The 22,131-nt window shown below is 40.1% G+C and overlaps 1 protein-coding gene across 2 annotated transcripts in view; it reads left to right on the forward strand.

The window, feature by feature from the left end:
• Positions 1-22,131, forward strand: part of LOC126092207 (lymphoid-specific helicase-like) — a 165,606-nt gene that overhangs the window by 31,655 nt on the left and 111,820 nt on the right. For both annotated transcript variants that reach the window (XM_049907697.1, XM_049907696.1), the window contains exons 5-6: positions 2,297-2,516; positions 12,549-12,728. In XM_049907697.1, the coding sequence (XP_049763654.1) occupies positions 2,297-2,516; positions 12,549-12,728 (400 nt within the window). The remainder of the gene's footprint in view (positions 1-2,296; positions 2,517-12,548; positions 12,729-22,131) is intronic.

Raw genomic sequence — 22,131 nt, forward strand, 5'->3', positions numbered from 1 at the left:
CCGTTCTTGCTGGAGCTTTCTCTGGCTGCAGTGTTGTCGGACATTTGATGTTTTACTGGATTTCGGATATTCATTGTACACTCTTGAAATGGTCATACGATAAAATCCCCACTTCATCTCTACCTCGGAGATGCTGTGTCCCATTGCCCTTGTGCAGACTATAATATCATGTTAAAACTCATCCTGCCACTGTAGCAGCAGTAACCAATCTAACAACTGCATGAGACACTTGTTGTCTTATAACACCATAATAGCATAGTATGCTGATGACACTGTTTTTGCCAGTATCTCAGAATGTTCACTCCATGTTTTATGGTCAGTGTTTATTTATTACATGCTGCCCAACTGTAAACATCCTTGAGGGTTTCATTTGCTTTCTGTAATAGTTCTGATGTTCTATCAGTGACTATCATGTTGCCATTATTGGCAAAGAAAACTTCACCTATATGTCGTACAGTGTCTGGAAAGTCATTGATATATATATATTAAGATCAGAATTGGACCCAATACACTGTCCTGAGGAATGTACCTATGTTTGTGTTTCTTGTCTGATAGTAGTTTTACTAAAACTGATTGTCGGCAGACATGAAGAATGTCTATCTTTTGCTGCCTGTTTCCCAAGTAAAGCTGAAACCCCTCATTTTAGTTCCTCTTATACCTAGTGCTGCTAGTTTGCTCTAAAGGGATTTATGGCCAGCAGTGTCAGAAACCTTGTACATGTCTAAGAAATGTCGGTAACACAATCAAATACCAATTTTGTGTTTACTGTTGTTAAGTAACTGTGACTTTCAGTATTATTTAAATCTGTATCAGAAAAAGAAACTGCATTATATGCAGGAAATTTATTTTTAAATATTTACCAAAACATAGTAAAATGGCCACAGTCAGCCACATATAATTTTGTGATGAAAATACAAATTGTCATTATTGGAGTTGGAAATGAATAAATTGTGACTGCCACAACCCTCAGTCTTACATGTTTCAATGCTGGTGACTTTTCTCTGGTTTTGCCAAACTTCATGCAGCATGTGTGATTACATATAAAGATGAAATTAAAAAATTGTGAAGTGCATCTTAAAATTATACCTTGTCATGAACGGATGCCTTCATAGTCCTTTTCCTAATATTGTCATAACACATTTTCTGACTTTCCCAGTCACGATTTGTCTCTGTTATTTGCATTAAGTAAACAGCAACTTCCTTTCATGCATTTTCTCTGTTGCTCATACTTTCTTTTTTATTGCATCATATTGTTGTTTTGATGACCCAATGTGATTTCTAGAAATTTTTCAGGTGAAGAAAAGTTTGAAAATTGCACCTTTTTCTTCTTACGTTCCTCCATCTGTGGAAAATGATATCTTCAATAATAAATTCTGTGTATCGACTATGCATGGTCAAAGTGCAGTAATTGTCAGTAGTTGATTTTAGTGATGTTTCCAAGTGTGTTACACAATATAATGGATTTTGAACAGGGTTAAATTTCTGAACTAAGTTCAAAATTGATCTCCAGTCAGTGATGTATGTGAAATCAGCCCTTAAATTGTGATTTTGTATCGATCTTTGTTGTAATGATACATAGCCTGGGGTCTTCGTTGGTTTGGAAGGGGCTAGTTTTGGCTGTCTATTGTCTGTATGCTACACCTGTTTGTTGGTTATAGATGTACAAATTAAAAATATGAATTGCTGAACTGTTGGTTTCTTGAATTTCGTTTTTAAGTTGTTGTTGCGTGGGATGAGGATACTTCATTTTTACATAATTGAGTCTTAAAGATATGCTGTATTGTAATTTCTCAAGATGCTACCCAGCAAACTCGGCTAACATGTATTTCGAGGGATGTGTAAATTGCCCTGCTGTAACATGGGTGGTTGTGGTGTTCTTTGTGTTCGTGGATTTGCTCCTTGAATTGTGCCAAATGGCAGTCACCTCAGGCAAGCTATGCATTTTGATTGGCGCACATTCGGTGAACCTGGGATTCCTGAGTTCAGGAGTGATGAGTACCACCAGTCATGTAACCATAATCACTTTTTGCGCTTCAGTGGCCATTATGTACTATGGCAGTGGAATTTTTGCGTGTCACAACCACCTTGACTGCTAAAATGGTACAAAAAATATCAAACTTAGTGTGTTACATGCCAGTGGGGTGGACTGCTGTGGAGGTGGAATGGTTGATAGAGGGCACAGTTATGCGAGTTATCTTATATAAAATTAACTTAAGAGATTGCTGAAGTAGTCTGCATTCCCTAAAAGATTTTCAAACTTAGTTTTCTTATGTGTTTGTATGTCTAATTATTTCAGAAAGGAAAGAAAAAAGAAAATTGACACAGCTGGTCCACAAGAAACTCAGAGTTCAAAACTAGCACCGCTTTCTAATAGAGCTTTACGCGACAGAAATGAATGTAATGTGCTTCCAAAGGGTGAGACTCCTGCTGTTCAAAACATCAAAAAGCCAGTTTCAAATAAGAGAAAATACCCATATAATGACAATTACGATATTTCTACAGTAATTGATAAAGATGTAAGTATTAACTATTTTTCTTAATTAATTTCAATACCTTTCAGTTCAGTGTAATGACACAGTTTCAGGAGAGAGCACTTTTGACTTATAGGGATACCACATGGTAGATGAATTTTTGTATTTTTTTTTTATATTTATGGTACATGAAGTTCAGAACTAATATCAGTATTATTTATGAATAATAGCCAGATACACTGCTGTGTAAGTTGTTTATATTTTATCTCATTCACAATGAGCCCATTTCAGCAAATTGCCATTGTCAGGTGTTCTGTAAATACATAGATAAGAGATGGTCTTAAGGGGAGACGGTGGCAGAAATAATGAAAAATTTACAAATTATTTTTATTTGCTTATTTGATACGATAGTAAATATAATCGAGATAATTATCCCAAATTTTTTCCTTTAAATTCGAACTACAAATGACAAAAAAATTAAAACCCTAAGAAGTATACCGTATTTACTCGAATCTAAGCTGCACCTGAAAAATGAGACTCGAAATCAAGGGAAAAAAATTTTCCCGAATTTAAGCTGCACCTGAAATTTGAGACTCTAAATTCAAGGGGAGAGAAAAGTTTTAGGCCATCTCCAAATTGAAACAAAGTTGGTCTATTGTAATATGACACAATTTAGGTCAAATGAATGACTATACAGCTACAGTAGTTTGGTTAGTCGTAAGCTTAGCAGTTAAGGTTTACCAGGTAGCCATTGCTATGCGTTGGGTGACCACTTTCCATGTGTCCTTAGACTGCAGCCTCAACTGCCATATATGTGCCCGAGACACTGGAAGTTCGCCCAGGCCGACTGGACACTTTTTTCGTCTCTAGCGACATTCGATGACCGTCACTTTCCCAGCGTCGACGATGCGGTCACACACATTACCGACGTTATTCTTACAGCTGCGGAATGTTCAATACCACGCAACTCCGAATTGCCCCGCCGCCCCCCAATTCCTTGGTGGAACGAGGCATGCCGTGACGCAATACGTGAGCGGCGACGTGCTCTCCGCGTTTTCCGCCACCATCCTACTTTGGCCAACTGTATCCGCTATAAGCAGTTCCGAGCGCGATGCCATCGTGTCATCCGCGATAGCAAGAAGGCAAGCTGGAAATTCTTTATTAGCTCATTTAACACCTTCACTCCCTCCTCGGAAGTTTGGAGTCGGCTTCGATGGTTCTCAGGCGCGCCTAGTTTCTCCTTGGTCTCTGGGCTCACTGTCGCGCATTGCTGAGATTTCAAGCTCTTCAAATTACCCGCCAGCGTTTCTCCCGAAGAAATGTGCAGCGGAAGTGCGACCTCTTGCTTTCTCCTCTCAAAATCGCGAAAGCTACAATACTGTTTTCTCCATGCGGGAACTCCAACATGCACTCTCTTCTTCTCGCTCCTCTGCCCCAGGACCGGATGGTATCCACGTCCAAATGTTGCTGCATTTATCAACCCATAGTCTGCGTTACCTCCTTCGCCTTTATAATCGAATTTGGACCGACAGTACTTTTCCCAGACGATGGCGGGAAGCTATCGTCGTTCCTGTTCCGAAACCTGGAAAGGACAAACATCTCCCCTCTAGCTATCGCCCCATTTCTCTCACGAGTAGTGTCTGCAAGGTTTTGGAGCGTATGGTGAATTACCGTTTAGCTTGGTGGCTGGAATCCCGCAGTCTTTTAACACCTGCCCAATGCGGATTCCGAAAGCATCGTTCTGCAGTTGACCATCTTGTTGCTCTCTCCACTTATATCATGAATAATTTTCTCCGGAAACACCAAACAGTAGCAATATTTTTTGATCTGGAGAGAGCATACGATACCTGTAGGAGGACAGGTATCCTCCGCACACTGTTCTCTTGGGGCTTTCGAGGTCGGCTGCCCCTTTTTCTTCGCGAATTTATGGCAGAGCGCACATTTAGGGTGCGGGTGAACACTACTCTCTCCCGTACTTTCTCCCAAGAAAACGGGGTACCCCAGGGCTCCGTGCTGAGTGTTGTACTGTTTGCCATTACCATCAATCCAATTCTGGATTGTCTCCTTCCTGATGTCTCAGGCTCCCTCTTTGTGGACGATTTTGCGATCTACTACAGCTCTCAACGGACCAGCCTTCTTGAACGACGTCTTCAAGGATGTCTCGATCGCCTCCACTCTTGGAGCATCGACACTGGCTTCCGTTTTTTTCCCAGTAAGACCGTTTGTGTTAATTTTTGGCGACGTAAGGAGTTTCTTCCGCCCTCCTTACATCTAGGTCCTGTCAACCTTCCGTTTTCAGACGTTGCTAAATTCTTGGGTCTTATGTTTGACAGAAAACTGTGCTGGTCCTCCCACGTTTCCTATCTTTCGGCTCGCTGTCTGCGATCCCTCAACACCCTCCGTGTCCTGAATGGTACCTCCTGGGGAGCGGACCGAGTGGTCCTTCTCCACCTCTATCGCGCCTTAGTGCGCTCGAAATTGGACTATGGAAGCATAGTCTACTCCTCTGCTCGGCCGTCTATTCTTCGGCGTCTCGACTCTATCCACCATCGTGGATTACGTTTAGTGTCTGGAGCTTTTTACACCAGCCCTGTGGAAAGCCTTTATGCTGAGACTGCTGAACCTCCGCTGTCCAATCAGCGAGCAGTCCTTCTGAGTCGTTATGCAAGCCATCTGTCTTCCATGCCTGCTAATCCAGCCCATGACATTTTTTTTTCGATGCCTCCTTTGATGTAGGGTATGCAGGCCGCCCCTCCTCCCTACTACCACAGGGAGTCCGCTTTCATCAACTGCTCCATTCTCTTTCCTTCCGCTTTCCTAAAACCTTCTTGACAACTTGGGGTACAGCACCGCCTTGACTCCGTCCCCGGATCTGCCTGCTCCGAGATCTTTCTCGATTTCCCAAGGATGGTACCCCTTCACTTGTTTATCGTCGGGCATTTGCTGCTCTATGTGCACAAACGATGGACGCCACATTCATCTACACCGATGGCTCGAAAACATCGTTAGGTGTAGGGAGTGCCTATATTGTTGGCGACACCCCAAATCACTTTCGGCTTCCCGACCAGTGTTCGGTTTGTACTGCGGAGCTTTACGCTGTTCTCCAGGCTGTCCACTACATCCGCCACCATCGGCGGATACAGTACGTTATCTGCTCAGATTCTCTCAGCTCTCTCCTCAGTCTCAAAGCTCTTTACCCTGTGCACCCTCTGGTCCACCGGATTCAGGACTGTCTGCGCTTGCTCCACCTGGGGGGCGTCTCGGTGGCGTTACTCTGGCTCCCGGGACACGTTGGTATCTGCGGAAATGAGGCGGCCGATATTGCAGCCAAGGCTGCAGTCTCTCTTCTTCGGCCAGCTATTCAATCAATTCCCTTTGCCGATCTACGGAGCGTTTTATGTCGTCGTGTTGTTCATTTATGGCACGCGCATTGGTCGACACTTCCCCAAAATAAATTGCGGGATGTGAAAACTCTTCCTTGTGCTTGGACCTCTTCCTCCCGAACGCGTCGTCGGGAGGAGGTAATTTTAACTGGACTCCGGATAGGGCACTGTCTTTTTAGCCATCAACATCTTTTAAGCGCCGATCCTCCCCCAATCTGTCCCCACTGCTCTCAGCTGTGGACGGTAAGACACCTTTTAATTGAGTGCCCCAGTTTAATCTGTTACGCGCCCGTCTACAGCTGTCGCCTGATATATCGTCAATTTTAGCAGATCGCGTTCTTGAGTTCATTAGTGCCAGTGAAATGACGTCAGTCATTTGAAGCTTTTTTTGGGACAACCAACCCATTTCTTTAGTGGATTTTTAAGCTTTCCTTCTGCTTTTAGTCTCTCCAATTTTATGACTTTCGTTCCCATTGCTGCTGGTTTCCGTTTTCGGTTTTTTACTGTTTTTTAAGTCGCAGACCGGGCGCTAATGACCATAGCAGTTTTGCGCCCTAAAACCAAAACAAAACAAAAAACAAAAAATTGCTATGCGTCAGGCGCTCCGTCTGTATTTATATGGGTACCCTTCCTTTTTCACGTTCTTCGTCTGGTTTGAATTGATTGCTTATTTTTCTTTGATCTGATAAGCGCCGTTTTCTTTGTTATAGGTGTTTACGTCACTCTAAGCTGGAAATACATTACTGTACTGTGTCATGCATTGTTTGTCGCATTCTGATAGTGTGTGTTTGCGGCCTGTCGCCGCTCTTGGCATGGCATGCTTTTGTGCGCGCTACCGCTGCTTACAGCAAAATAACTGATGATGGTCGAAGTAGAGAGGATATAAAATGTAGACTGGCAATGGCAAGGGCGTTTCTGAAGAAGAGAAATTTGTTAACATAGAGTATAGATTTAAGTGTCAGGAAGTCATTTCTGAAAGTATTTGTATGGAGTTTAGCCATGTATGGAAGTGAAACATGGACGGTAAATAGTTTAGACAAGAAGAGAATAGAAGCTTTTGAAATGCGGTGCTACAGAAGAATGCTGAAGATTAGATGGGCAGATCACATAACTAATGAGGAAGTATTGAATAGGATTGGGGAGAAGAGAAGTTTGTGGCACAACTTGACCAGAAGAAGGGATCGGTTGGTAGGACATGTTCTGAGGCATCAAGGGATCACCAATTTAGTATTGGAGGGCAGCATGGAGGGTAAAAATCGTAGGGGGAGACCAAGAGATGAATACACTAAGCAGATTCAGAAGGATGTAGGTTGCAGTAGGTACTGGGAGATGATGAAGCTTGCACAGGATAGAGTAGCATGGAGAGCTGCATCAAACCAGTCTCAGGACTGAAGACCACAACAACAACCACTGCTTACAATAATAATAATAATAATAATAATAATAATAATAATAATAAAGTTATTTACACTACTGCTTTCTTTGATTATTATCAACAAGAACCAAATAATAGACTGCGTATGATAGATGATGTTCTGAACGAAAGTTTAGCGAAAATTTTTATCCGTTTGAAAATCTTTTCAGGCGCCTCTTTAGTTAATTACATTCTGCACAGAAATTAGAGTCATCTTAGATTTAAAAATCTAGTCAATTGCCGTGCTTCATTTCTGACTATATCACTATTAGGCATAAGAATAATATGAATAAAAACATGAAATGACATGTATGTTCTTCCGCGTTTGCTGTTGTCTCACTCTAGTTTCGTAGTTTATTAGGCAGACAGGATTTAAATGAGATAGCAGCAAACACAAAACAAATACATGGCAAAATGTTTATATTCGTGTTATTCTTATGGTGAAGAGAATACTGCATGTGATTCACAATTCATAAAAGTTCCTATTAGCAACCATCTCTTCTCACAAGTAGGAAAAAATTCAGAACGTATAGTTGGCCATATTGACAAACATCCCAAACAGTCTTGCCAGTCAGATTTTCGTAGTGCTTTGAAAATGCTGCTACATTCGAAGATGAACAATACGGAATTTGTATTTACTTCGTTGGATAATGTACCAAAATGCAGTGGTCGAAACTCAGGGTGGAGGAAAAAAGCTCGTCTTCCACCATTTTTTTTTAAATTTATTTACTGACACAGAGGTTTTGGTGCCAGTATTTATCTTTGTGCCTACAAAGCATGCCTGTGTAGCGCTACATAATACATATATTCGACGGCAGAAGTTAGTTGTGGCGGCACCCACCAACATTTTTCAGAACTTCCGCTTGTTTTGCACTCGATTCTAAGCCGCAAGCGGTTTTTTGGATTACAAAAACTGGAAAAAAGTGCGGCTTAGATTTGAGTAAATACGGTAATGTGCCAAGCCCGCTTTTCAATGTACCAAATAGAGGAAAAATTTTATTGCTGAATTTGGCCTGCGAACCTAGAAAATATAGCTTTAGAATGCTGTAATTTTTTGTATACATAACAGCAGTGTTGTAAAGAAGGCTGTGGAGACATTTTCTGGTTCAATCAGTGTGGTATAGAAGGCTGTGGAGTGTTGTAAACAAGTTCTGTGCTGTTCAGTGGAATTCGAGTGACGCTTGATTTATTGTGCCATTCTTTTGTGCAAGGTTGACTCTGTTGATCCCTTTTTACTTGTCAGAAGAAACAAATCATGACAGAAATACAGGTTTCAGAATTGTGGATCTGGAAATGGTGGCAGAAGCACTTAGAAAAGCCTGCAAGTGCTCTGTTTGTGGAGGAAATGTGGATTTGGTTGATGATGGAAAGAGAGAAGGTTTGGTTTGCACATTGCACATTTTGTGTCAAAACTGTGATGCTGACAGACCATTCAAGACATCAAAGGTCAGTAATAGAATCTATGAAGCCAATATGAGATTTGCTTATGGACTAAGATGTATAGTGATTGGAAGAGATGGTGGAAACCTTTTATGTGGTATTATGAACATGCCTGGTCCTCCCCTAAAATGTTCTGCAATGAATACTGCTCTCCTCAATGTAGTTGCAGAAGTGAGTGAAAAAAGCGTGAAAATGACAGTCCTGGGGGCAATTCAAAAAAATTGTGAAGCAACTAATAGCAACGATATAGCAGTTTCCTGTGACAGTTCCTGGATGAAGAGGGGGCATACTTCACTGCATTGAGTTTCAACAATCATTAGTGTCGACACTGGAAAAGTATTAGACTTAGAGGTGGTGTCTAAATATTGTTCTGCATGTTCCTTGCACAAGAAATATATTGATGCAGGTAAAGAAACAGAATGGCAAGAATCCCATAAAGCTGTTTGTAGCAGAAATTATGCAGGCTCCAGTGGTGGGATGGAAACTGCAGGTATGAAATTCATTTTCCATAGATCTTTGCAAAAGTATGGAGTAAGATACGTACAGTATTTAGGAGTGGAGACTAGTGCTTTCAAGAATTTAGTTGAAAATCAGCCCTACGGAAAAGATTGCACTATTGGGAAACTGGAGTGCTTAGGCCATATTCAGAAGAGGATGGGTCGACAACTCCGAAGACTTGTTGCAGACAATAAAGGCAAGCTACTAGAGGATGGGAAGTCACTGGGAGGTAAAAACAGGCTAACAAAGAAGAGAATTGACAGCCTACAAGTCTATTATGGTGCTGCAATTAGAAGTAACCTCACAAGCGTGGACAGTATGAGGAAAGCAGTATGGGCCATTTGGTTTCATTACTTGTTGACAGACACTACACCTCAGCATGGCCTCTGTTCTAATGAATAATGCAAATTTTTGAAAAGTAAGGAAAGTGGAAGCTTATACTCATAAAAATAACCTTCCTTATGAAGTTTCAATGGCCATTAAACCAACTTTTAGAGCACTAGCTTCACCAGAACTGCTAGAAAAATGTCTGCATGGGAAAACACAGAACGCAAATGAAAGTTTCAATGCTCTTATTAGGAAAAGATGTCCAAAGACAGTGTTTGTTCCCAATTTGGTGGTGGTGATTTCTGCTTTGGAAGCTGCAGCAGTGTTTAATGATGGGAATGTGGCAAGACTTCACATCCTCAGCAAGTTGGGCTTTACACCTGGAGTCATTACTGAACAGATACTGCAGATCATCGATAAGCAAAGAATCGTGAAGGCGGAGACTTCAGTCCATAATATATATATATATAAAAAAAAATGCTAGGCAAAGGAACAGAGAAGCTAAAAGAGCTGTAGAGGATGATGAGGAAGAAATGGAATATGGATATGGGCAGTTTTAGCTAAGGTATGATAGATATTTTTACATTTCATCCAAACTTTAAAATGATTTTTCTGCAACTGGTTTTCTGCTTTCAGGAACACACATATCGGAAACTACTGGAAGGATTGCAATGAAATTTTGCACACCTATTCTTTTACTTTGAAGCAATATTTAAGTGGAACAAAATTTTAATTGAGATATTATACACAGTTTTGTGGTTGATAATATATTGAAAAATTTGCTTGTAAAAAATGTTTGAATCCAAATTATCACAGAAAAAATAGCATTAATTTACCAAAACGTTACGGCACTTAATTGTACACCTATTAGTGTAGATTATTTTACAATTAAAAAAAAATTGCCAAATTTGCCTTGAAATTATGAAAAAGTGTACCTTTAAATAATAATGCAATAAAAAATTCAAAATTATGTCACTGCATTAGATTGTTATTAAAAATTCTGAATTTAAAAAAAAAAATCATATTAGATCTCTATACATAAGTGTGCAAAATTTCAATGGGATTGAACAAAAAATTGCAAAGATATGGATTTACAAAAATATCAGGGCAAGACTGCCACCGTCTCCCCTGGTTTTGTAACTTGATCTGAAAATTTATAATATATCCTTAGGTGTTTTACCTTACACGTGCCGTCGCTGCTGTCATGTCCTGTCTGTTTTGGAATTATTACTTTTTCACAGGTGTAGAGTGGAGATGTATATCGGATGTTACTTGTTTTCCACATGTGCTACTTTTCTGACAGTTGGATGATGGTGGGTCAGCGATGTTAAACGTTTACATAGTTATGGTAATAAATAAATGATGTGTGAAATTCAGTTGTTTACGATTATTTTTTCAAACACGTTAGTTTCTAATTATGTTTTTGGCTAAGGTTAGTTTCAGTTTTATTTTACGTTTTTAATTTTTCGTAATGATTGTTGTTGTCTATGATTTATGTTGGTGTTCTGTCTCTGTTTTACACTGCTCATGTTATCGCTGTTACTATGGATATTATCACAGATATTATTTTACCCATTTTCCCGATTTATGATGTCAATAAAGTTTTATATTTACTTTTGGTTTGTTCGTTCAGTAAATTTGTTGGGTTGCTGTATGTATGTGAATGTATCTCTCTTTCCTCAAGGATGTTCATCAATATTCCCTTTTGTGTAATATGGAGTATTTCTAGTGCTTCGTTTACGGGTTTTACATAGTGTTTCTCTGCTCGTAAATGTTGAAAAAATGTAGATGGGTTGTTTTCACTTTCTCTGGTATGCCCTTTATATCTAATTTTGAAGTTTCTACCAGTTTGCCATATTTAGAATTTGTGACATGTGTTAAACAAAATTTTGTAAATGCTGAGATTGTTGAGTATTGGAATTTTTGAGCTGCCTTTCTGAAGTTTGTGTTTGAGGCTGTGTGTGTTTTTAAATGCAAATGCGATGTCAATTTTGTTGAACAGTTTGTTAATTTTCTTCAAGATGCTTCCTAGATAGGTCATGGTTATGTATTTTGTTTTCTTCTTTTTTGTTGTGTGTATGCTTAGTGTTATTTCTTTATATATATATATATATATATATATATATATATATATATATATATATATATATATATATATATATATATATATATATATATTTTGTGCCCTTCATGTTGTGTTTTATTGTGGTATAATTGTGTTACAATTTTGGGGTCATAATCATTTTGCTGGGCTGTGTATTCGAAGATTTTTATTTCTCTCTGGATTGCTCCATCATCTAGTGGTAAGTTTATTAATCTGTTCAGCATTGTGTGGAAGAATGCGAGTTTGTGGGCTTTTGGATGACATGAGTGTGTGTTGATAATACAGTCTGTTGTGGTAGGCTTTATGTAAATTTGGAAACAATGTTTGGCTATTATTCATAAATAATCATGTCATTAAAAGACATATTTTGCATTGTGGGCCCCAAAGAACAAAAGTAATGATATCAGTATATTAAAGCACTTGACACAACTCTCAAAAATTCTCAAGAAAATCTACTTTTAAGTCCTCAGTATATCCAATTCCCTAAAGTAAGACTGGTTTTTTGACTGGCAGTATGTCTTCCTTAGAATGTTTCTGTGCTGTGGGGAGAGCTTAATTCTTGGCCAATGATAACTCTCAAAGATGAATGTTCTGTGAGTGTTTCCGTGAAGCATTATTTGATTTAAAGTAATCTTCAGACAGAATAGGCTGAAAAAGATAGTTACTTCGCTGTATGTACTTGGCTGCCAGCCCTGGCAATGGTTTTTACTTGATAAGTCTTTAATTCTCACAGTTGCAACAATGTCACTAAACAGAATGTTCTTTGATGTTTACAAATACTTGTGTTATTTATCTGAAGTCCAGCTATAATACTTTCTACTAATAGAATTTCTGCTGAAAAAATAGAGGAAAAAGATTAATGTTATCACCATTATATATGAAAACATTAATTGGAACTATTTGTTTAACAGGCAATACAGAACGCAAGCAAAAAAAGAAATTGTGAAGTTAACAAAGAGCCTAACAAATCTCCAGAAGATGCCTGTAAAAATGAGGAAAATAATGTGAAAACTGTTTCTCAAAAACAACCAGTGCTCTTTGAAGGTGGTGTGCTGCGCAGTTATCAGATTGATGGACTGGAATGGTTGAAGGTATTATTCGTGCTACTCCATTTTTGTATGACAGCAAGAATATATACAAAGAAAATGCTTAACAGTGGCTTATTGGTTTCAGTAATTGGAATATTTCATCATTACAGTATCATCCTGCTTTCACACTCCCGGAGTTAATATTTTCCTGCCGTTTACAGCATTTTCTGGCACTCCCATCAAATTTCTTATGTTCACAATGTTAATTCACACCTGATTTTGCATTAATGTAATAATAATTTTCCGCAGTTTACCCTTTATGAAAACATGTTCGTGGAGAAAAAACTGATGTAATTGACATAAAATGACGCTGGTGTGGCTTTGTCCTTTGTAGTGTTACTTGTGGCTAAGTTTCTTGACAACAGGGTGCTCTGTTCAATAGATTTGAAGTAGTAAAAGTTAATGCTGTCCGTGGTTTATCTCCTGTCACAGCCATCTCTACTTCACATGGAGTACTTCGGGAGATGTTTCACATGTAAACAGTGTGTGTGTGTGTGTGTGTGTGTGTGTGTGTGTGTGTGTGTGTGTGTGTGTAAATATATATGTCAGAGTTTTCACTAGACAATAAGAATAAATTCTCGGAAAGGATTTTGCTAACTGCTGGTGTGGTGTTTCATTACTTAAATAATGAATGAGACAACTGAAGAATTTTGAAAAACATCAATTATGATGAATAAAATTAAGTCAAATGTTTCTAAGTGCCAGACAGTTGCCAATTCCAATTACATCAGCAGGTAAACATATTACAAAATTAAGATAACCTTTATTGGATATGAGCGAGTCCGTAATGAGTATTTTGATTCCTATATGTACGTATCATACATAAACTACGAAAATGTAATGGGGTTCCTATGTATAATTTTTACCGCTTAAAAATCAAAGAATGGAAAATCCAGGATGGAATATGATGATATTATGAGAAGGAAAAGTTGCTACTCACAATATAGCAGAGATGATGAGTTGCAGATAGGCACAACAAAAAGACTCACACAATCAAAGCTTTCGCCTATTAAGGCCTACATCAACAGAGAAATGACACAAGTCAGATGGAGGGAGGGGGAGGAAGTAGTGGAAAAGGAGAGAAATAAAAAGACTGGGAGTGGTGGTGCAATGACGGCTGTGTCGTGCTGGAATAGGAACAGGGAATGGGCTGGATGGGGGAGGACAGTGACTAATGAAGGTTGAGGCCAGGCGGGTTATGGGAAAGTAGGATGTATTGCAGGGAAAGTTCCCACCTGCACAATTCAGAAAATCTGTTGTTGGTGGGAAGGATCCAGATGGCACAGGCTGTGAAGCAGTCATTGAAATGAAGGATATCATGTTTGGCAGTGTGTTCAGCAACAAGGTGGTCTACTTGTTTCTTGGTCACAGTTTGTCAATGGTCATGCACCATTCACGTCTGCATGAATGGCCAAGAAAAAAGTGGACCACCCTGTTGCTGAACACGCTACCAAACATGATAGCCTTCATTTCAATGACTATTTCACAGCCTGCACCATACCAATCCTTCCTCAACCTTCGTTAGTCACTGTCCTCACCCATCCAGCTCCTTCTCCGTTCCCATTCCAGCATCACGCAGCTGCCATTCCACCATCACACTCGAAGTCTTTTTACTTCTCTTCTTTCCCACTACTTCCCTCCCCACCTCTCCCCTGCCCTCTGTCTAACCTGCAGCACTTCACTGCCTGCAACCCCCACCATAATATCCCTCCCCCTCCCCACCCCAGCCTCCTCCTTACCCCCACCCAGACACCAATCCCATCATGCACTGGTGCTGCTGCTTGCAGCGTGGTTTCAGTTGCCTGAGACTGCAGTCGTGTGTGTGTGTGTGTGTGTGTGTGTGTGTGTGTGTGTGTAGTGTTGAGGAAGGCCTTAATGGCCAAAAGCTTTGTGAGAGTCTTTCTGCTGTGCCTATCTGCGACTCAGCATCTCCACTATATGGTGAGTAGCAACTTTCCTTCTCATAATATTGTTACCACTTAAAAAGTTATTTCCCACTTTTTACATTTTCCCGCATTTTACACCATTGTTTTAATTCCTTTTAAAAGTGTAAATGGGGGGGTTTCAGTGTAGTTCTCAAAGAGATTCCGAGACTGAAGACTGATTTTGATTTATTTATCATACCGTTCTTACTTACATCTTGAGCTGATGGATACACAGTATAGCACTGTAGCACCTGGCACACTGACCTGTTTATTCAGTCGAGGTATTCACAAGACACTTTATAAAATGCTACCCCACAACCAATATTCTTGACTGCACAGACAAGCCACTAAAGTTAATTCGGTATTTGATGAAAGATGTGTGTGCATAAAAATTGGCCAACTGCTGCCAACATTAGAGTTTAACCAATTTTAGTATGCGTAACTCCATATGTTTGACTGTATCATGAACCAAAGTTCCATGTATATTACATTCTCTAAAATTGAAATGTGTGTGAATTTATAAACATAACAACTTATGTTAAACATATTTATCTAAAATTCAGCTTTATTCCACTGTATTAGGGCTGTGTAATGTACTTATTTCATTAAGTAGTAAAGTAATTGATTTAGTAGAAAAATAAAAAGTTGAAAATAAACACTAGTGATAGAATCCTGCTTAAAGAAGTATGCTGCAATATTTCCTCTTAGGAGTAGTTGCATTCGGTTGCAGACATATCATCTGAAGTTTCCTGCCTGTACAGCCTTCAGCATGTAGTGTCTCACTCAAAGATCTTCTCAGATTAGCACAGTGTGGGGAGAAGCTGGACCACTGAGTAGACCTGGCTGGGCAAGTTGCAGAATCACAAATCTTGGCCAATGTTACTGTTGCCAATATTTTGGTCATCGGAGATGTAACATTTCTGTTGGCTTTGTGAATGCCTTTGAGATTGTGAAAAAAATGCCATAAAAACAAATCATTCCCCCTGTGAGTTTGTGATTTTTGTGTATTCTCATCATCATTCTCTGCTTTTTTAAAAATCTGCAGTAGCCCCCAAGAACATTGGGTATCAAATTGCATGGTTTTGTCACTTTGTGTCTTAGGCAAGGGTTGTTCCATCTGTCTGGTAAATTCAGTGAAAGAATGGAGTGTTTGTTGTGCCTTCCTGGTGGTAAGCCTGATTATTGCAAGACTCGCATAAAGAATTTCAACAATGTACAGCATACAATTCATTGTTGACAACCGTCTGAATTGGTCAGTGCGTTAACTGCAATTGAAAATGTAGAAAGCCATGTTTCTTGCCATTATTAAACATTTTCATTTAACGTTTTCGATTTCTGCACGAATCAAAACAGAACTGGATGAAGTTCGCGTGGACTCGTGGTGTCCAGTTAACGAAATGCCTGATATAATAATGCAAGACTGTCAAAAATTGGTGAGGTTTCTGAGACTATGCATCTCAGCTGAGCATGTGTATAATATCCTGCACAGAGAATTGGCTACGAAGAAGCTATGTGCTGAGATTCCTCACAGTTGACCGAATGTGTGCCCAATACAACATTTCAGAATGGTGTGTGATGATGTTTAATCGCAAAGTGCGAGACATTTTGCATCAGTTTGCAACTTGGATGAAACCTGGATCCATCACACCAGAGTCATCAAGGCAGTCAGTAGACAAAGGCTGGTAAAAGTGCACTGAATAAGATAAAAGACATTTTGTCAGCTGGTAAGTTGGTGACCACTCTTTTTGGGATTCCCAAACAATAATCCTCATAGGATACTTAAAAAAAGGCAGAAACATAACTGGAAACTACTATGCTTTGTTGTTGGATCGTTTGAAACTTGCAGTGCCTGAAAAAAGACTGAGGTTGGCACCCAAAAAAGTGCTTTTTCACCAGGACAATGCATCATCCCTCACATCAGTGACAACAATGGCAAAAAGTGCTTGAATTGGGCTTCTATACTCCATTCACCGAAACAAGAGACGTACTGTAAAAAGGGCAAGGCGCGTGACCACAGCGCTGCCGCCGAGGGATGTACAAGGCTGGGGCGTCAGAAATTAAAAAATGAAAGTCGTGTTTTTTATAATTTGGCACCTGAACATGATAAAGTGATCCAAGAACTACCTTCCGACACCTTTATTTACATTACATTAAAATTTACTGTCACTCAAAGAGAGAAATTTTTAAGCTTTCAGGAAAAGTTGTTTTTTCGCGTTACTCTATATTTATCACGCCATATCTCCTAAACTCTGTGTTGCACAGCAAAATAATTTTATAATTGGCTTCAGTGCTATATGTTGATGACGTCTGCAAATTTTCTGCCCAATAGAGTCAGTAATAGTGAAGCAGTGAATTAAAATCTCACGTCTGATACAGAACTTTTACCAAATCATCATCCGAAATATAGTAAGCGACAAACTTTTTCCCTTTAAATTCTCTTGTGGGGGTGTAAGCGAGAAAAGTTTCAGAAAGGTATGAATTTAATTTTGTAGTTTGTTCGAATGTAATGGGTGCAACCGTTTGTCCTTTATGAACAATACATTGTGCGGTTCGCAGGCGCGGCGCTCAGTCAGTGTGGCCACCTCAGTTGCACGTGTGAGCTCGTTAGTGGGTGTCGTACAAAAGGTATTTCAGGATATCTGAAGTTCATCTGAAAGACGCTTGAAAGACTAGTTTTGATTATTAGAGTAAGTATATGTGTTTGTAGTCACGCTGAGCATTCACTGTTTATGTGCGCATCCAATAGCATCACATGGTTTCTTATTTTATAGATTCACTTATTTCATTAGCATCACATACGGCTGTCCTCATTATGTCATCCACGGATTCAGCGAGCGAGGTCGACGTGTCAGTTTGGAGTCCACCAAAGAAGCGAGCAAAAAAGAAATCTTGAAGTTCTTCTGAGAAGCACATGGTGCTTAATGTGTATAAAACGGAACTTTTACATCCAGAGCAGTCGATGAGTGATATTGTTTCGAAAATAGCTGCAGCTATGGGGTTGGACGTTCTTCAGTGTATCGTGTGATAAGTGAGTACAAGGCCACACACTCTTTGAAGTCTACCAAGAAAGGAAAATTACGGCAAACTTTCTGAAAATGTTGATGACTTCGATGGAAATGCGATACGAAGGAAAGTACACGAATTTTTTTTTCGCAACGAATTGCCACCAATTGACAACGTGGTTACAGTCGTAAACGAAGATGCAGATCTGGCCAATTTTCGGAGAACTAAATTTTATAAGTTATTGAGAGAAATGAATTTCGTATATGTCCGGCGTGTGCGCGATAGCATGCTAATAGACAGGGATGACATCTTTTTATGGAGGCGGCGTTATCTTCGAACCATTAAACGGTTGAGAGATGAAGGCAGACCCATGTACTATTTGGACGAGACGTGGGTGAACGCAGGACATACATGAAGTTACGTCTGGGTAGATGACACTATAAATTCCTCAAAACTAGCGTTTCTGTCCGGGTTATCCACCGGAAGCAAGGGCCCATCAGGTAAAGGGAAACGTCTGATTATCGCACACATTGGCAGCAACGCAGGGTTCGTTGAAGGTTGTTTGTGGACTTTCGAATCCAAGAAAAGTGGATATTATCATGAGGAGATATGCGCCGAAACCTAGGAGAAGTGGTTTCAAGATGTTCTTCCTCGGCTTCAGGAAAATGCAGTTATTGTTCTTGATAACGCGCCGGCGGCCGAAGACTTCCGGCATAAGAAGTCAGCCTCATTCTGCCAACGGCCTTGTCAAAGAGGGCGGAGGAGCGGATAGACGTTGGTTCTGAGCACTATGGGACTTAACAGCTGTGGTCATCAGTCCCCTAGAACTTAGAACTACTTAAACCTAACTAACCTAAGGACATCACGCACATCCATGCCCGAGGCAGGATTCGAACCTGCGACCGTAGCAGTCGCGTGGTTCCGGACTGAGCGCCTGAACCGCTAGACCACCGCGACCGGCGGAGCGGATAGAGGTTCAGGGCACTCTCTTGTCCTAGGGGTGGGAAATTGCCCCTAAAGGCGGGAGAATCAGCAATGATCAACGACATGAGGATGCAGAAGGCAATGGAAACCACTGCATTAAAGCCACGTAACGTGTATCCACAGGACATGTGGCCTGTAATTGAAGAAGTGTCATGATGATCTCTCCATTGGCAAAAGATTCCGGAATAGTCCGCCATTCGGATCTCCGGGAGGGGACTGCCAAGGGGGAGGTTACCATGAGAAAAAGATTGAATAATCTACGAAAGGATAACGTTCTAAGAGTCGGGGCGTGGAATGTCAGAAGCTTGAATGTGGTAGGGAAACTAGAAAATCAGAAAAGGGAAATGCAAAGGCTCAATCTAGATATAGTAGGGGTCAGTGAAGTGATGTGGAAGGAAGACAAGGATTTCTGGTCAGATGAGTATCGGGTAATATCAACAGCAGCAGAAAATGGTATAACAGGTTTAGGATTCGTTATGAATAGGAAGGTAGGGCAGAGGGTGTGTTACTGTGAACAGTTCAGTGACCGGGTTGTTCTAATCAGAATCGACAGCAGACCAACACCGACAACGATAGTTCAGGTATACATGTCGACGTCGCAAGCTGAAGATGAACAGATAGAGAAAGTTTATGAGGATATTGAAAGGGTAATGCAGTATGTAAAGGGGGACGAAAATCTAATAGTCATGGGCGACTGGAATGCAGTTGTAGGGGAAGGAGCAGAAGAAAAGGTTACAGGAGAATATGGACTTGGGACAAGGAATGAAAGAGGAGAAAGACTAATTGAATTCTGGAACAAGTTTCAGCTAGTAATAGCGAATACCCTGTTCAAGAATCACAAGAGGAGGACGTATACTTGGAAAAGGCCGGGAGATACGGGAAGATTTCAATTAGATTACATCATGGTCAGACAGAGATTCCGAAATCAGATACTGGATTGTAATGCGTACCCAGGAGCAGATATAGACTCAGATCACAATATAGTAGTGATGAAGAGTAGGCTGAAGTTCAAGACATCAGTCAGGAAGAATCAATACGCAAAGAAGTGGGATACGGAAGTACTAAGGAATGACGAGATACGTTTGTAGTTCTCTAACGCTGTAGATACAGCAATAAGGAATAGCGCAGTAGGCAGTACAGTTGAAGAGGAATGGACATCTCTAAAAAGGGCCATCACAGAAGCTGGGAAGGAAAACATACGTACAAAGAAGGTAGCTGCGAAGAAACCATGGGTAACAGAAGAAATACTTCAGTTGATTGATGAAAGGAGGAAATACAAACATGTTCCGGGAAAATCAGGAATACAGAAATACAAGTCGCTGAGGAATGAAATAAATAGGAAGTGCAGGGAAGCTAAGACGAAATGGCTGCAGGAAAACTGTGAAGATATCGAAAAAGATATGATTGTCGGAAGGACAGACTCAGCATACAGGAAAGTCAAAACAACCTTTGGTGACATTAAAAGCAACGGTGGTAACATTAAGAGTGCAACGGGAATTCCACTGTTAAATGCAGAGGAGAGGGCAGATAGGTGGAAAGAATACATTGAAAACCACAATGAGGGTCAAGATTTGTCTGATGTGATAGAAGAAGAAACAGGAGTCGATTTAGAAGAGATAGAGGATCCAGTATTAGAATCGGAATTTAAAAGAGCTTTGGTGGACTTACAGTCAAATGAGGCAGAAGGGATAGATAACATTCCATCAGAATTTCTAAAATCATTGGGGGAAGTGGCAACAAAACGACTATTCACGTTGGTGTGTAGAATATGAGTCTGGCGATATACCATCTGACTTTGGGAAAAGCATCATCCACACAATTCCGAAGATGGGAAGAGCTGACAAGTGCGAAAATTATTGCATAATCGGCTTAACAGCTCATGCATCGAAGCTGCTTACAAGAATAATATACAGAAGAATGGAAAAGAAAATTGAGAATGCGCTAGGTGACGATCAGTTTGGCTTTAGGAAAAGTAAAGGGACGAGAGAGGCAATTCTGACGTTACGGCTAATAATGGAAGCAAGGCTAAAGAAAAATCAAGACACTTTCATAGGATTTGTCGACCTGGAAAAAGCGTTCGACAATATAAAATGGTGCAAGCTGTTCGAGATTGTGAAAAAAGTAGGGGTAAGTTACAGGGAGAGACGGGTCATATACAATATGTACAACAACCAAGAGCGAATTACAAGAGTGGACGATCAAGCACAAAGTGCTCATATTAAGAAGGGTGTAAGACAAGGCTGTAGCATTTCGCCCCTACCCTTCAATCTGTACATAGAGAAAGCAATGATGGAAATAAAAGAAAGGTTCAGGAGTGGAATTAAAATACAAGGTGAAAGGATATCAATGATATGATTCGCTGATGACATTGCTATCCTGAGTGAAAGTGAAGAAGAATTAAATGATCTGCTGAACAGAATGAACAGTCTAATGAGTACACAGTATGGTTTGAGAGTAAATCGGAGAAAGACGTAGGTAATGAGAAGTAGTAGAAATGAGAACAGTGAGAAACTTAACATCCGGATTGATGGTCACGAAGTCAATGAAGTTAAGGAATTCTGTTACCTAGGCAGTAAAATAACCAATGTCGGACGGAGCAAGGAGGACATCAAAAGAAGACTCACTATGGCAAAAAAGGTATTTCTACTAATGTCAAATACCGGCCTTAATTTGAGGAAGAAATTTCTGAGGATGTACGTCTGGAGTACAGCATTGTATGGTAGTGAAACATGGACTGTGGGAAAACCGGAACAGAAGAGAATCGAAGCATTTGAGATATGGTGCTATAGAAGAATGTTGAAAATTAGGTGGACTGATAAGGTAAGGAATGAGGAGGTTCTACGCAGAATCGGAAAGGAATATGTGGAAAACACTGATCAGGAGAAGGGACGGGTTGATAGGACATCTGCTAAGACATGAGGGTATGACTTCCATGGTACTAGAGGGAGCTGTAGAGGGCAAAAACTGCAGAGGAAGACAGAGATTGAAATACGTCAAGCAAATACTTGAGGATGTAGGTTGCAAGTGCTACTCTGAGATGAAGAGGTTAGCACAGGAAAGGAATTCGTGGCGGGCCGCATCAAACCAGTCAGTAGACTGATGACCAAAAAAAAAAAAAAAAAATAATAATAATAATAATAAATAAATCGCGTCGTACCATTCTCGGAGAAAAGAAAAAGTTCCCAATGCGAATTCCAATAAGCACGTAATATTAGAGTGGCTAAAATCTAAAAACATCGATTTTGAAGATGGTATGTTGAAGAAAGAACTTTCAGATATAGTTAAAAATCACAGAACAGCGCACAACGAATACGCAATAGATGAAATGGCGAATAATGCAGGGAAAACAGTTCTCATAATTCCTCCGTACCACTGTGAATTAAACACCATCGAGTTAGTGTGGGCCACAATCAAAGGCTATGTTTGCAGCGAAAAGGAAAACATACAAAGTGCTAGAAGAAGCAGTAAGAACAGTGACTGCAGAGGATTGGAAT

This window comes from Schistocerca cancellata, chromosome 7 (genome assembly GCF_023864275.1).
Source record: "Schistocerca cancellata isolate TAMUIC-IGC-003103 chromosome 7, iqSchCanc2.1, whole genome shotgun sequence".
Taxonomy (NCBI): domain Eukaryota; kingdom Metazoa; phylum Arthropoda; class Insecta; order Orthoptera; family Acrididae; genus Schistocerca; species Schistocerca cancellata.